This window comes from Streptopelia decaocto (assembly GCF_964273445.1).
Source record: "Streptopelia decaocto genome assembly, contig: HAP1_SCAFFOLD_339, whole genome shotgun sequence".
Classification (NCBI taxonomy): domain Eukaryota; kingdom Metazoa; phylum Chordata; class Aves; order Columbiformes; family Columbidae; genus Streptopelia; species Streptopelia decaocto.
Window position 1 is genome coordinate 66,615 of NW_028116823.1, and position 14,231 is coordinate 80,845.

Consider the following 14,231-nt stretch of genomic DNA (forward strand, 5'->3'; position numbering starts at 1 on the left):
GGACCCCCCCGCCGTGGGTCCCGACGCCTCCCGGTGGGTCCCGACCCGGTCCCGGTGGGTCCCGGACCCCCCCGCCGTGGGTCCCGACGCCTCCCGGTGGGTCCCGACCCCTCCCGGTGGGTTCCGGACCCCCCCGCCGTGGGTCCCGACGCCTCCCGGTGGGTCCCGACCCGGTCCCGGGAAGTCCCGACACCTCCCGGTTCCCCGAGCGACCCCGACCCGCTCCCGCTGGACCCGGAGTCGCTCCCCGACGGTCCCCGGACCCCCCGGGATCCCCTGACCCGCCCCCGGTAGAACCGGCCCCGGTTCCCGCTGATCCCCGGATCCCCCCGGGATCCCCTGACCCGTCCCCAGTGGAACCGGCTCCGGTTCCCGCTGATCCCCGGACCCCCCCCCCGCCCCGGATGCCCCGATCCGCCCCCGGTGGAACCGGCCCCGGTTCCCGGTGATCCCCGGACCCCCCGGATGCTCCGACCCGCCCCCGGATCGCCCCCCCGGCCCGGGTCCCGGTTCCCCCGCCGGTCCGGGGCGGCGCCGGCACCGGGGGAGGGTCCCGGGGGTCCCGGTGTCCCCCCCCCCCGCCCCCCCGCGACACCGGGCACCGGCTCGTGATTGTCCAAACGCAATTCTTGTGTGCGCCGAGAGTTGGGTGTGGACGTCGAGAGCCGGGGCCCAACCGGCACCGGGACACCGGGGACACCGGGGACACCGAACCGGGGCCCAACCGGCACCGGGACACCGGGGACACCGGGGACACCGAACCGGGGACACCAAACCGGGGCTCCAACCGGCACCGGGACACCGGGGACACCGAACCGGGGCTCAAACCGGCACCGGGACACCGGGGACACCGAACCGGGGCCCAACTGGCACCGGGACACCGGGGACACCGGGGACACCGAACCGGGGACACCAAACCGGGGCTCCAACCGGCACCGGGACACCGGGGACACCGAACCGGGGCCCAACCGGCACCGGGACACCGGGGACACCGGGGACACCGAACCGGGGACACCAAACCGGGGCTCCAACCGACACCGGGGACACCGAACCGGGGCTCCAATCGGCACCGGGACCCCGGGGACATGTGGGACACCGAGCCGGGGCTCCTATGGACACTGGGCACCGGGGACACCGAGCGGCTACCGACCCCCGGTCCCCCCAGCTCCCCGGGTCCCCCCCGGTTCCCCCGCTGCCCGCGGCAGGTGCCTCTGAGGCCCCGCCCCCTACTCCAGACCACGCCCCCGCTTCCCCGGCCCCGCCTCCTGGACCCCGGCCCCGCCTCTTGCACCCTCGCCGCTTTCCCATTGGCCGAGCCGCCCGCTTGGCGGGGAGAGCCCGGTGGGATGAATCCTATTGGCTAGCAGGACCCGCGGGAGAATCTCCGCGGCTGTGATTGGCTGCGGGAGGAGGCGGGTGCGAGCTGGGATGAGGGCGGTGATGTCATCACCCCGGGCGAGCAGGAAGTGACGCAGACAGGAGGCGCTCCCCCCCTCGGAAAGCGGCAGGAAGGGGGGACCGGGAGAGGCCGCGGGGCCGGGTCGGGGCTTCCCGGGGCCGGTTCGGGCCCTTCCGGGGGTTCGGGGCCGGGTCGGGGCTTCCCGGGGCCGGTTCGGCCCTTCCCGGGGGTTCGGGGCTCCCCGGGGCCGGTTCGGCGCTCCCCGGGGCCTCCGGTGGCCGCCCCCCCGCCATGGCCGCCCCCGCCAACGCGCAGAGCGCCAGCAAGACCTGGGAGCTGAGTCTGTACGAGCTGCACCGAACCCCGCAGGTGCGGGGACACGGGGCGGGGACGCGGGACCCCGGGGGGGGGGGGACCGGGGACACCCCCGGAATGGGGGACATGGGGACAGTCCTGGGGGGGCGGCGGGACAGGGGACACGGGGCTGGGGACACCGCAGGGTGCGGGGGGGCACCCGAGGGGAGGGGACACCCCAAAGCACGGGGGGGGCCCGGGGGGGGACACTGGCCTGTCACCCCAAGTTCAGGGGACCTGGGTCCTGGGGTGTCCCCAGGGGTGGGGACGGGACCTGGGGTGTCGCTGGGTGTCCCCAGGTCCAGGGGGTGTCCCCTTGGGGTGTCCCCAGGGTGGGGGACATTGTCCTGTCACCCCAAGTTCAGGGGACCTGGTCCAGGGGTGTCCCCAGCGGTGGGGACAGGGGACCTGGGGTGTCCCCTTGGGGTGTCCCCAGGGTGGGAGATGCCGTCGTGTCACCCCAAACCCCGGAGCTGTGTCTCTATGGGTTGTCCCCGAGCTGGGGGACACTGTCCTGTCCCCCATGTTCAGGGGACCCGAGCCCCGGGGTGTCACCACGGTGGGAGACAGTGTCCCCAGGGGTGGGGACAAGGGACCTGGGGTGTCCCTGGGGAGATCCAGGCGCAGGGGGTGTCCCCTTGGGGTGTCCCCAGGGTGGGAGATGCCGTCGTGTCACCCAAACCCCGGAGCTGTGTCTCTAGGGGGTGTCCCCGAGCTGGGTGACGCTGCCCCGTCCCCCCTGTTCAGGGGACCTGGTCCAGGGGTGTCCCCAGGGGTGGGGACAGGGGACCTGGGGGGTCACAGTGTCCTGTCACCCAGCCCAGGACATCCAGGCACAGGAGTGTCCCCAGGGTGGGAGATCCTGTCCTGTCACCCCAAACCCCGGAGATGTGGCTCTAGGGGGTGTCCCCAGGGTTGGGGGACAGGGGACCTGGGGTGTCCCTTGGGGGTCACAGTGTCCTGTCACCCAAGCCCAGGACATCCAGACCCAGGGGGTGTCCCCAGGGTGGGAGATGCCATCGTGTCACCCCAAACCCCGGAGCTGTGTCTCTATGGGTTGTCCCCGAGCCGGGTGCCACCGCCGCGTCCCCCGCCACCGCCGCGTCCCCCGCCACCGCCGCGTCCCCGTCCCCGCCGCGTCCCCCGTCCCCGCCGCGTCCCCCGTCCCCGCCGCGTCCCCGTCACCGCCGCGTCCCCGTCACCGCCGTGTCCCCGCAGGAGGCCATCATGGACGGCACGGAGATCGCGGTGTCCCCGCGCAGCCTGCACAGCGAGCTCATGTGCCCCATCTGCCTGGACATGCTCAAGAACACCATGACCACCAAGGAGTGTCTGCACCGCTTCTGCTCCGACTGCATCGTCACCGCGCTGCGCAGCGGGTACGGCGTCCCCGCGGTGTCACCGGGACGTCCCCGCGGCGTCCCCGCGCGTCCCCTCACCGCCGTGCCCCCCCAGGAACAAGGAGTGCCCCACGTGCCGCAAGAAGCTGGTGTCCAAGCGCTCGCTGCGGCCCCGACCCCAACTTCGACGCGCTCATCTCCAAGATCTACCCGAGCCGCGACGAGTACGAGGCGCATCAGGACCGCGTGCTGGCCAAGCTCAGCCGCCTGCACAACCAGCAGGCGCTCAGCAGCAGCATCGAGGAGGGGCTCAAGATGCAGGCGCTGCACAGGTGGGGACAGCGCGGGGCCGGGGACACCGCGGGGACGCTGCAGCGGGGCTGGGGACACCGCGGGGACACTGTGGGGCTTGGGGATACTGTGGGGACACCATGGGGCGTGGGGACACCGTGGTGCCTGGGGATACTGCAGGAACACCATGGGGCTTGGGGATACTGTGGGGACACTGTGGAGACACTGCAGGGCTTGGGGACACCGCAGGGACACTGCAGGGATGCCGCGGGGCTTGGGGACACCGTGGGGACACTGTGGGGATGCTGCGGGGCTTGAGAACACCATGGAGCCTGGGGACACTGCGGGGACCCACAGGGCCTGGGGACACCATGGAGCCTGGGGATACTGTGGGGACACCATGGGGCTTGGGGACACACTGGGGACACTGTGGGGACATTGTGGGGCTTGGGGACACCGTGGGGCTTGGGGACACCAGTCCCTCCCAGTCCATCCCAGTCCTCCCCAGCTCTTCCCAATGGCTCCCAGTCCCCCCCAGTCCTTCCCAGTCCCCCCCCAGTCTCTCCCAGTCCCCCCCCAGTCTCTCCCAGTCCCCCCCCAGTCCCCCCCCATTTCCCCCAGTCTCTCCCATTCCCCCCATTCCCCCCAGTCCCCCCCCAGTCTCTCCCAGTCCCCCCCCAGTCCCCCCCCATTTCCCCCAGTCTCTCCCATTCCCCCCATTCCCCCCAGTCCCCCCCAGCCCCCCCCCAGTCCTTCCCAGTCCTTCCCAGTCCTTCCCAGTCCCCCCCAGTCCCCCCCCCGAGACCCCCCCCATTCCCCCCAGTCCCCCCCAGTCCCCCCATTCCCCCCAGTCCCCCCAGTCCCTCCCATTCCCCCCAGTCCCCCAGCCCCCCAGTCCCAGCCCCCGTCCGTCCCGCAGGGCGCAGCGGGTGCGGAAGCTGCAGGCCGAGTCGGACACGGCGACGTTCAGCGGCCCCGAGGACACCGGGGACAGCCGCTCCCAGCTGAGCGGCGCGTCCGGTGCCGCCGAGCCCGGGCCGAGCCGCAAGCGCTCCCGCGGCTCCGACGAGTCGGGGGCGGAGCCCGAGCCCGAGACCCCGCCCCAGGAGGGCGTGGCCGGGCGGGGCAGCCCCGAGCCCGGCGGGGACGCGGGGGGGCAGCGAGATCGAGCTGGTGTTCAGACCGCACCCCCTGCTGGTGGACAAGGGCGAGTACGCGCAGACACGGTGAGATGGGACAGGGACAGGGACAGGGGGACATGGGACACGGGACACGGGTGGAGCCGTTTCCGTCGCGCAGGTACGTGAAGACGACGTCCAACGCCACGGTGGATCACCTGTCCAGAGTACCTGGCGCTGCGCATCGCGCTGGAGGAGGCGCCGGGGGGGCCCGAGGCCGCGCTGGGGGACGTGAGCGAGAAGCAGTACAGCATCCACATCGCCGCCAATGGCAGCTTCACGGTAGGGACATGGGGACATTGGGGACATTGGGGACAGGGGGGGGACATGGGGACACGTGTACAGCATCCACATCGCTGCCAACGGAGCTTCACGGTGCGACACGGGGACATTGGGGACACGGGGACATGGGGACATGGGGGGACATGGGGACACGTGTACGGCATCCACATCGCTGCCAACGGAGCTTCACGGTGCGACACGGGGACATGGGGACACGGGGGGACATGGGGACACGTGTACAGCATCCACATCACTGCCAACGGCAGCTTCACGGTGCGACACGGGGACATGGGGACATTGGGGACATGGGGGGACATGTGTACAGCATCCACATTGCCGCCAATGGCAGCTTCACGGTGCGACACGGGGACATGGGGACATTGGGGACACGGGGGGGACACAGGGACACGGGGGAACCAGGGGAGTCACCACGTTAAGTGTGACCCCCCAGACCCTGGCCAGGTCCCTGATGCTGGGGGCACTGGGGGGGACACGGGACTGTGGGGGACACGGGGGACCCACGGGAGGGACTGGGGAGTTCCGGGGGGGTCACCCCATTAATTCCCCCCATTAATTCCCCCCAGACCCTGAACGGGTCCCTGACGCTGGAGCTGGTGAACGAGAAGTACTGGAAGCTCAGCAAACCCCTGGAGCTCTACTACGCGCCCACCAAGGAGCAGAAATAGGGGGGGGCACGGGGACCCCCCCTGGGGTGACCCCACGGACCCCCCCAGGGGTCACCCCACGGACCCCCCAGCGTCACCCCTCGGACTGGCTGGGGGGCCAGAGGGGTTTGCTGTTGGACTGGGGGGCACTGGGTGGGGGGGACGGTCCCTTGTCACCTGCGGGGGGGGCAGCCCCATTGTCCCCCACCCAGGGAGGAATTGGGGGGGTTAATGGGGACATGGTGGGGGGGGGGTGACATTTCCCTGGGGGTCCCCACCTCCCCACGCCCCCCCCCGCAAAGTGGGGTGACCCCCCCGGTGCGTCCCCCGTGGCAGCGGGTGATGTCACCTGGTGGGGGGGTCACACAGTGGTGGCCCCAACCCCCCCAGCAATAAACCATCACTCGCGTCCTTTCTCACCTTTATTTGCGCGTTTCGTGGGGTGTCACCCCCAGGGGTGACAATATGACAACACGGGGGGGGGGAGGGGACAGACAGCCACCTGGGGGTGGGGGGGACACACAGACCCCCCCCCCCCATCATTTAGAAGTTGGGTTTGTGCTTCTTGAGCTCCACCATGAGGTGGTGGATGTTGATGAGGTCGGCGCGCGCCGGCAGCGCCCGCAGCGGCGGCTGCGCCAGCACCTTGTGGAACCGGTGGTAATACTGGATCAGCTGCGTCAGCGCGCCCTGCGCGGGGCGGGGGGGGCGGTCAGGGGGGCCCCAGTTCCATAGGACCCCCCCAAACCCCCCCCCCAGGCCGAAATGGTCACCTGGATGATGCTGGTGCCGTTCTTGAAGTTGCTGAAGGATCTCATGACGTCCTGGCTCAGCGACTCCACCGACGCCTTCCAGGTGCTGGAGAAGCCTCGAGCCAGCTGGGTGACGCGAGCTGGGGGGACACGCACCCTCATGAACCCCAATAGTCATGGGGGGTCCCCAATATTGACCCCCCCCCCTTTCTTACCCTCCTCCCCGCGCAGCCGCTCCAGCTGCCCCTTCTCCAGCAGCGCCTCGGCCTCCTTGACGAAGGCGATCATGCCGCCAAATGGGGGGGACAGCAGCTCCTCAATGAACTCCTGGGGGGGGAACCCCTTCTTCAGACCCCCCCCAATGTGGGGGACGCCCCCTGAGAAAGGGGGACCCCCCAAAGTTTGCGGGACCCCAAAAATAGGGGGGGTGGTACCTGCGTGCGGGCGGAGAGGAGCTGCTGGAAACCCTCCACTTCTTTGCTCTCCTCCACCGCTCGCTCCTGGGGGGGAAACGGGGGATATTAGCCCCCCCCATTAAATTTGGGGGTGCCCCTCGTTTTGGGGGGTCCCCATGGTTTGGGGGGGGGTTGTCCCCATGGTTTGGGGGGGTCCCATGGTCTGGGGGTCGTTACCATGAGGACGCCCAGCATCATGTCGTAGTTGTTGATGAGGAAGATGAGCTGCTCCTTGCGGGATGAGAACTCGGCGGCCACGCGGAGCACGAAGTTCTCCACCTCCACCTTTGTGGGGGGGGAAACGGGGGTGTTGGGGGCCCCCAAAAATGTGGGGGGGGTCACTCTTTGAGTCCCTGAACCGCCCCCCCAAAATACCTGCAGCTGCCCCAGCAGCGCGTTGGTCTTCTCGTTGGGGAAGGTCTGGTTGATGCTGACGATGGCCGAGGAGAACTCGGCGTAGCGGCGCGTGATCTGGGGGGTCGGGATGATTTGGGGGGGTCAGGAGGGTTTGGGGGGGGCGGGGGGACCCCAAAATTCCCCCCCGGCTCTTACATAGTGGGGGCGCGTGTCCAGGAAGCCGAGTTTCTGGGGGTCGGTGCTCTGGATGCTCTGGATGTTCAGCTCCAGGATGTGCTCGAAACGCGGCCACAGCAGCTCCAGCAGCGCCTCCCAGTACCTGGGGGGGCACAGATTGGGGGGGTCCCGCGAGATTTGGGGGGTCCCACGAGATTCAGGGGGTCCCACAAGATTCGGGCGATCCCATGAGATTTGGGGGGTCCCATGAGATTGGGGGGATCCCACAAGATTTGGAGGGTCCCATGAGATTTGGGGGGTCCCACGAGATTTGGGGGTGGTCCCACAAGATTCAGGCGATCCCACGAGATTTGGGGGGTCCCCACAAGATTTGGGGGGGTCCCATGAGATTGGGGGGGTCCCACGAGATTTGGGGGTGGTCCCACAAGATTTGGGTGGTCCCATGAGACTTGGGGGGGGGGTCCCCATGAGATTTGGGGGGTCCCATGGGATTGGGGGGGGTCCCACAAGATTTGGGGGTGGTCCCACAAGATTCGGGCGATCCCATGAGATTTGGGGGGTCCCATGAGATTGGGGGGGGTCCCACAAGATTTGGGGGATCCCATGAGATTTGGGGGGTCCCCATGAGATTGGGGGGGTCCCACAAGATTTGGGCGATCCCACGAGATTTGGGGGGTCCCATGAGATTGGGGGGATCCCACAAGATTTGGAGGGTCCCATGAGATTTGGGGGGTCCCACGAGATTTGGGGGTGGTCCCACAAGATTCAGGCGATCCCACGAGATTTGGGGGGTCCCCACAAGATTTGGGTGGTCCCATGAGACTTGGGGGGGGGGGGTCCCATGAGATTTGGGGGGTCCCATGGGATTGGGGGGGGGTCCCACAAGATTTGGGGGTGGTCCCACAAGATTTGGGGGATCCCATGAGATTGGGGGGGGGTCCCACAAGATTTGGGGGATCCCATGAGATTTGGGGGGGTCCCCATGAGATTGGGGGGGGGTCCCACGAGATTTGGGGGGGTCCCACAAGATTTGAGGGGTCCCATGAGACTGGGGGGGTCCCACAAGATTTGGGCGATCCCATGAGATTTGGGGGGTCCCCATGAGGTTGGGGGGTCCCACGAGATCTGGGGGTCCCATGAGATTCAGGGGGTCCCACAAGATTTGGGGGATCCCACAAGATTTAGGGGTGGTCCCACGAGATTGGGGGGTCCCATGAGATTGGGGGGGGTTCCCCATGAGATCTGGGGGGGTCATTTGGCGCCCCCCCCCGCTGACCTGTCGAGCGCCGGGATGCCGCGCTTGGCCATGATGGCGCGGAAGCGCAGCACGATGTGGATGCAGAGGAACACGGCGATGCCGTCGTAGCAGTCGCCCACGTACGCGTCCATCTGCTTCTACACATCGGGGCGCAACGGGGGGGGGTCAGCGGTCTGACCCCCCCACGGGGCCCCCCAACCCCCCCACGCACCAGGAACATGGCCAAGGTCCGGCCCATGACGGAGTCGAAGAGCTCGAGCGCCGCGGCGCCCGCGGCCATGAAGAAGTCGCAGAGGAAGGCGAACTCGCGGCAGCCGGTGTCCAGCAGCGCGTAGTGCTGGCTGCGGAACAGCGACTCGAACGGGAACTGCGGGGGACGGACACACGGACACACCTCAGGACGCGCCCCCCCCCCCCTCCCCGAACCCCAAAACCCCGTCACCCCGAAGGCCGGACCCTGAGGTCGCTCTTCTGCGCGGCGTGCGGCACGATGATGGGCGCCTCCAGCTCGGGCGCCGCGATGACGGCGCCGCGGTTGCCCAGCGTGAACACCGTGTTGCGGTTCTTCAGCGACGGTTTGGAGAAGAAGCGTGGGGGGGGGGTTAAGGAAACAACGGGGGGGTGTCCCCGAGCGCCCCGGCCCCCCCGAGCGCCGCCCCCCCCCCCCCGATGCTGGGATATCCTTCTTGGCCGTGTCCTCCACCCCCATCAGATCGTCCTTCTCCGCCACCTCCTCGTACTGCGGGGAACGCGGTCAGAGCGCGGGGGGGTGGCCCCCCCCAGGGTGGGGACACCAGGGGGATGGGGACACTGGGGGGGATGGGGACATTGGGGGGGGATGGGGACACTGGGGGGGATGGGGACACTGGGGGGGGGATGGGGACACTGGGGGCAATGGGGACACTGGGGGGGATGGGGACACTGGGGGGGGATGGGGACACTGGGACACTGGGGGGAAGGGGACACTGGGAGGGGATGGGGACACTGAGAGGGGATGGGGACACTGGGACTCTGGGTGGGGGACAAGGACATTGCGGGGGGGATGGGGACACCGGGACACTGGGGGGATATGGGGACACTGGGGGGATGGGGACACTGGGGGCGATAGGGACACTGGGGGGGGATGGGGACACTGGGACTCTGGGGGGATATGGGGACACTGGGACTCTGGGCGGGGGACAAGGACATTGCGGGGGGGATGGGGACACCAGGACACTGGGGGGATATGGGGACACTGGGGGGATGGGGACACTGGGGGCGATAGGGACACTGGGGGGGGATGGGGACACTGGGACTCTGGGGGGATATGGGGACACTGGGACTCTGGGCGGGGGACAAGGACACTGGGGGGGGATGGGGACACCGGGGACAGTGGGACCCTGGAAGGGGACACTGGGGACACTGGGGGGGGACACTAAGACACTGGGGACACCGAGAGGGGACGCTGGGGACAACTGGAGACACTGGCAGGGAACTGGGGACACTGGGATGGAATTAGGGCCACTGGGAGGGGACACTGGGGCACTGGGAGGGGACTGGGGACACTCGGAGGGGACTGGGGCCACCAGGAGGGGACACTGGGGATACTGGGAATGCTGGAGACACTGGGAGAGAACTGGGGACACATGGAGGGGACACTGGGGACAATGGGGACAACTGGGGGCACTGAGAGGGAACTGGGGCCACTGGGTTGGAACTGGGGCCACCAAGAGGGGCCACTGGGACACTGGGATGGAACTGGGGCCACTGGGGCCACTGGGATGGAACTGGGGCCACCAGGAGGGACAGAGGACACTGGGAACAACTGGGGCCACCGGGAGGGACCCCCAACCCCCAAAGGACCCCCCCAGACCCGCCTGGATCTTCATGAGGCGGGCGCTGTAGGACTTGAAGTAGGACAGGTAGATCTTGCCCATGGTGTCCACGTAGTGCTGGCGCAGCTCCTGCGCCGCCGCGCGCTCGTGCGCCAGCAGGAACTGGTAGAAGAACCTGCCGGCAACGCGGTGACACCGGGACACCCCCCCGGCCCCCCCCGGCCCCCCCGGGTCACCCCCGCCCCACCTGTACTTGAGCAGCGCGTTCTGGGGGATCTGGTAGTTGGTCATGGGCTTGCGGAACGAGTAGATCTTCTGCAGCACGAACTCGCGGATCTTGGTCACCGCCTGCGAATTGGGGGGGAGTGGAGGTTTTGGGGTGTCCCCGAGGTTCTGGGGGTGCGGGGGGGGTGAAGGTTTTGGGGTGTCCCCAAGGTTCTGGGGGTGAAGGTTTTGGGGTGTCCCCGAGGTTCTGGGGGGGCGGGGGGGGGTGAAGGTTTTGGGGTGTCCCCGAGGTTCTGGGGGGGGTGAAGGTTTTGGGGTGTCCCCGAGGTTCTGGGGGGTGTGGGGGGGGTGAAGGTTTTGGGGTGTCCCCAAGGTTCTGGGGGGGCAGGGGGGGTGAAGGTTTTGGGGTGTCCCTGAGGTTCTGGGGATGCAGGTTTTGGGGTGTCCCCGAGGTTCTGGGGGGGTGTGGTGGGGGTGAAGGTTTTGGGGTGTCCCCGAGGTTCTGGGGGGGGTGAAGGTTTTGGGGTGTCCCCGAGGTTCTGGGGGTGGGGGGGGTGAAGGTTTTGGGGTGTCCCCGAGGTTCTGGGGGGTGTGGGGGGGTGAAGGTTTTGGGGTGTCCCTGAGGTTCCGGGGATGCAGGTTTTGGGGTGTCCCCGAGGTTCTGGGGGGGTGAAGGTTCTGGGGTGTCCCCGAGCTTTTGGGGGGCGGTACCTTGATCTTGAGCTTCTCCAGGACGTGCTGCACGTCGGCGCAGGCCACGGTGTCGCGGAACGCCTGCTCCTTCACCGACTCGATCTTCCCGTTGAGCTCCCGCAGCTGCTCCAGGAACTGCGGCTCCGTCACCGGCGCCTCCAGGATGGCGCTGGAGGGGGGGACGGGGGGGGAGGTGACGACGGGGACACCGCGGGGGGGTCCGGGGGGGTCGGGTGCCGCACCTGATCATGGCGGGGGGCACGACGAGCTGGTCCAGCAGGCGGCCGAGCTGGCGGCGCACGGCGCGGCGGTTGCGGAGCCGCAGGGTCATGGCCACCGAGTGCTCCTGCAGCGCGCGGATCTCGCTGCTGATGCTGCTCAGGTCGCTCTGGAAGGCGCCCAGCATCTGCTCCATGCGCTGGGGGGGGACAGGGCGTGAGGGGACAGCGCGGGGACACTGGGGACACCCTGGGGACACTGGGACATGGGGACACTGCGATGGAACCGGGGACACCTGCAGCATATGGATGTGGCAGCTGATGCTGCTCGGGTCGCTCTGGAAGGCGCCCAGCGTCTGCTCCATGCGCTGGGGGGATGGGAGTGAGGAGACAGCGCGGGGACACTGGGGACACCTTGGGGACACTGGGGACAGCGGGAGGGGGCACTGGGAGGGGACACGTTGGGGACACCTGCAGCATATGGATGTGGCAGCTGATGCTGCTCGGGTCGCTCTGGAGTGCGCCCAGCGTCTGCTCCTTGCGCTGGGGGGGACGGGGTGAGGGGACAGCGCGGGGACACTGGGGACACCGTGGGGACGCTGGGGACACGGGGACATGGGGACACTGGGATGGAACTGGGGACACCAGGAGGGGACACCAGGAGGGGACTCACTGGGGACACTGGGAGGGGATTGAAGACGCTTGGAGTGGATGGAGACACTGGGATGGAACTGGGGACACCGGGAGGGGACACTGGGAGGGGACATGGGGGACACTGGGGACACCGACAGGGGACTGAAGACGCTTGGAGGGGATGGGGACACTGGGGACACTGGGAGGGAAATGGGAACACCAGGAGGGGACACTGAGAGAGGACATGGGGGACACTACGGACACTGGGATGGAACTGGGGACACCGGGAGGGACACAGGACACTGGGAACAACTGGGGACACTGGGGTGGAACTGGGGACACTGGGGACACTGGGGACACGGTGGGGACGCCCCGTCCCGCCCTCACCTCCAGGATGGCGTCGCACGCCGTGATCTGGTTGTGCAGCGACGCGATGTTCTCGCTCTCCTTGATGTCTGGGGGGGGCGTTAAGGACTTGGGGACACTCTGGGGACACCCTGGGGACACCCTGGGGACACCCTGGGGACACCCTGGGGACAGTGCGGCCCCCCCGCCATGTCACACCCCCCCAAAGGACACAGTCGCGGATGGACGCGCGTTCCACCTCCTGCAGCTCCAGCTCCACCTGCTTGGAGTACTCGCGCAGGTCCACGCCCTGCGGGGACACTCGTGTCACGTGGGGGGGACACTCGTGTCACCGGGGTGGGGACACTCGTGTCACGGGGGGGACACTCGTGTCACCGGGGTGGGGACAGCCCCGTGGGGACGGGGGGTTTATTTTGGGGGGTCACTGACCGTCTTCAGCGCCTCCTGCACCAGCGCGTCCTCCAGGTTGGCCTGGATGTGAACTGGGGGGACACGGGGGGTGGCACCGCTGTCCCCAAACTGCACCCCCCCCCCCCCGACACCCCCATGTCCCCCAAAAGCCCCTTGAACTGTCTCCACCCCCCTGACACCCCCAGGGCCCCCCCTCCTGTCACAGGTCCCGTGTCCCCCCCAGTCCCTTGTGTCTCCCCCAACCCCGTGTCCCCCTGTCCCCTGTGTCCCCCCCAGTCCCTTGTGTCTCCCCCCGACCCCCGTGTCCCCTCCGTGTCGCCCTGTCCCCAGTGTCCCCCCCATCCCGTGTCCCTCCATCCCCAGTGTCCCCCCCTGTCCCGTGTCCCCCTGTCCCCTGTGTCCCCCCGTCCCCTGCCCCCCCATCCCCCGTGTCCCCCTCGTGTCCCCCCATCCCCCGTGTCCCCCGTGTCCCCCCATCCCCCCCGCCCCCCGTGTCCCCCTGTGTTCCCCCCCATCCCCTGTGTCCCCCTGTCCCCCCCGTCCCCTGTGTCCCCTGTGTCCCCGTGTCCCCCCCGTCCCCACCGTCCACTTCATCCAGCACCAGCTCCTCCCCCTCCAGCTCCAGCTCGGCCTCGGTGGGGCCGGGACCCAACTCCGGCTCCGGCTCCAGCTCCGGCTCCAGCGGCGGCTCCGGGCCCCGAACCTGCGGCACGGGCGGCGGCTCAGCCCCCCCGGGTCCCCCCAAAACCCCGAACCCCCCGGGTCCCCCCGATCCCCGGGTCCCCCCGATCCCCCCGGGTCCCCCCGATCCCCCCAGGTCCCCCTGATCCCCCGGGTCCCCCCAAACCCCCGATCCCCCCGATCCCCGGGTCCCCCCGATCCCCGGGTCCCCCGAACCCCCCGATCCCCCCGATCCCCGGGTCCCCCGATCCCCCCAAACCCCCGATCCCCCCGGGTCCCCCGAACCCCCCGGGTCCCCCCGATTCCCGGGTCTCCCCGATCCCCGGGTCCCCCCGGTTCCCGGGTCCCCCCGATCCCCCCGGGTCCCCCCGATCCCCCCGGTCCCCCCGATTCCCGGGTCCCCCCGATTCCCGGGTCCCCCTGATCCCCCGGGTCCCCCCAAACCCCTGATCCCCCCGATCCCCCCGGGTCCCCCCGATCCCCCCGGTCCCCCCGATTCCCGGGTCCCCCCGAACCGCCCGGGTCCCCCCGATCCCCCCGGTCCCCCCGATTCCCGGGTCCCCCCGAACCGCCCGGGTCCCCCCGATCCCCCCGGTCCCCTCGATTCCCGGGTCCCCCCGCCGATCGCGGCCCCACCGCTGCCTCCGCCGCCATGACAGCGGCTCCTGTCACATGACCCCGC

At 69.4% G+C, this 14,231-nt stretch overlaps 2 protein-coding genes across 2 annotated transcripts; one reads left to right on the forward strand and one right to left on the reverse strand.

The window, feature by feature from the left end:
• Positions 1–1,474: 1,474 nt before the first annotated feature.
• RING1 (ring finger protein 1) lies at positions 1,475–5,920 on the forward strand. Its single transcript, XM_082076754.1, is given in 9 exon segments — positions 1,475–1,768; positions 2,972–3,132; positions 3,209–3,263; positions 3,265–3,425; positions 4,304–4,535; positions 4,537–4,610; positions 4,684–4,729; positions 4,731–4,844; positions 5,429–5,920. Coding segments are annotated over 9 exon segments (1,023 nt in total). The 5' UTR covers positions 1,475–1,690; the 3' UTR covers positions 5,531–5,920.
• Positions 5,921–5,922: 2 nt separating this feature from the next.
• VPS52 (VPS52 subunit of GARP complex) lies at positions 5,923–14,226 on the reverse strand. Its single transcript, XM_082076752.1, has 20 exons — positions 14,186–14,226; positions 13,451–13,571; positions 12,887–12,939; positions 12,671–12,746; positions 12,479–12,546; positions 11,483–11,658; positions 11,259–11,409; positions 10,570–10,670; positions 10,365–10,497; positions 9,190–9,247; positions 8,965–9,098; positions 8,720–8,875; positions 8,527–8,645; positions 7,269–7,392; positions 7,092–7,187; positions 6,894–7,001; positions 6,696–6,761; positions 6,477–6,588; positions 6,283–6,401; positions 5,923–6,199 (listed from the first exon to the last, which is right to left on the reverse strand). The coding sequence occupies exons 1-20, from the start codon at positions 14,201–14,203 to the stop codon at positions 6,053–6,055; spliced, it is 2,136 nt and encodes a 711-aa protein (XP_081932878.1). The 5' UTR covers positions 14,204–14,226; the 3' UTR covers positions 5,923–6,052.
• Between the last annotated feature and the right edge of the window lie 5 nt (positions 14,227–14,231).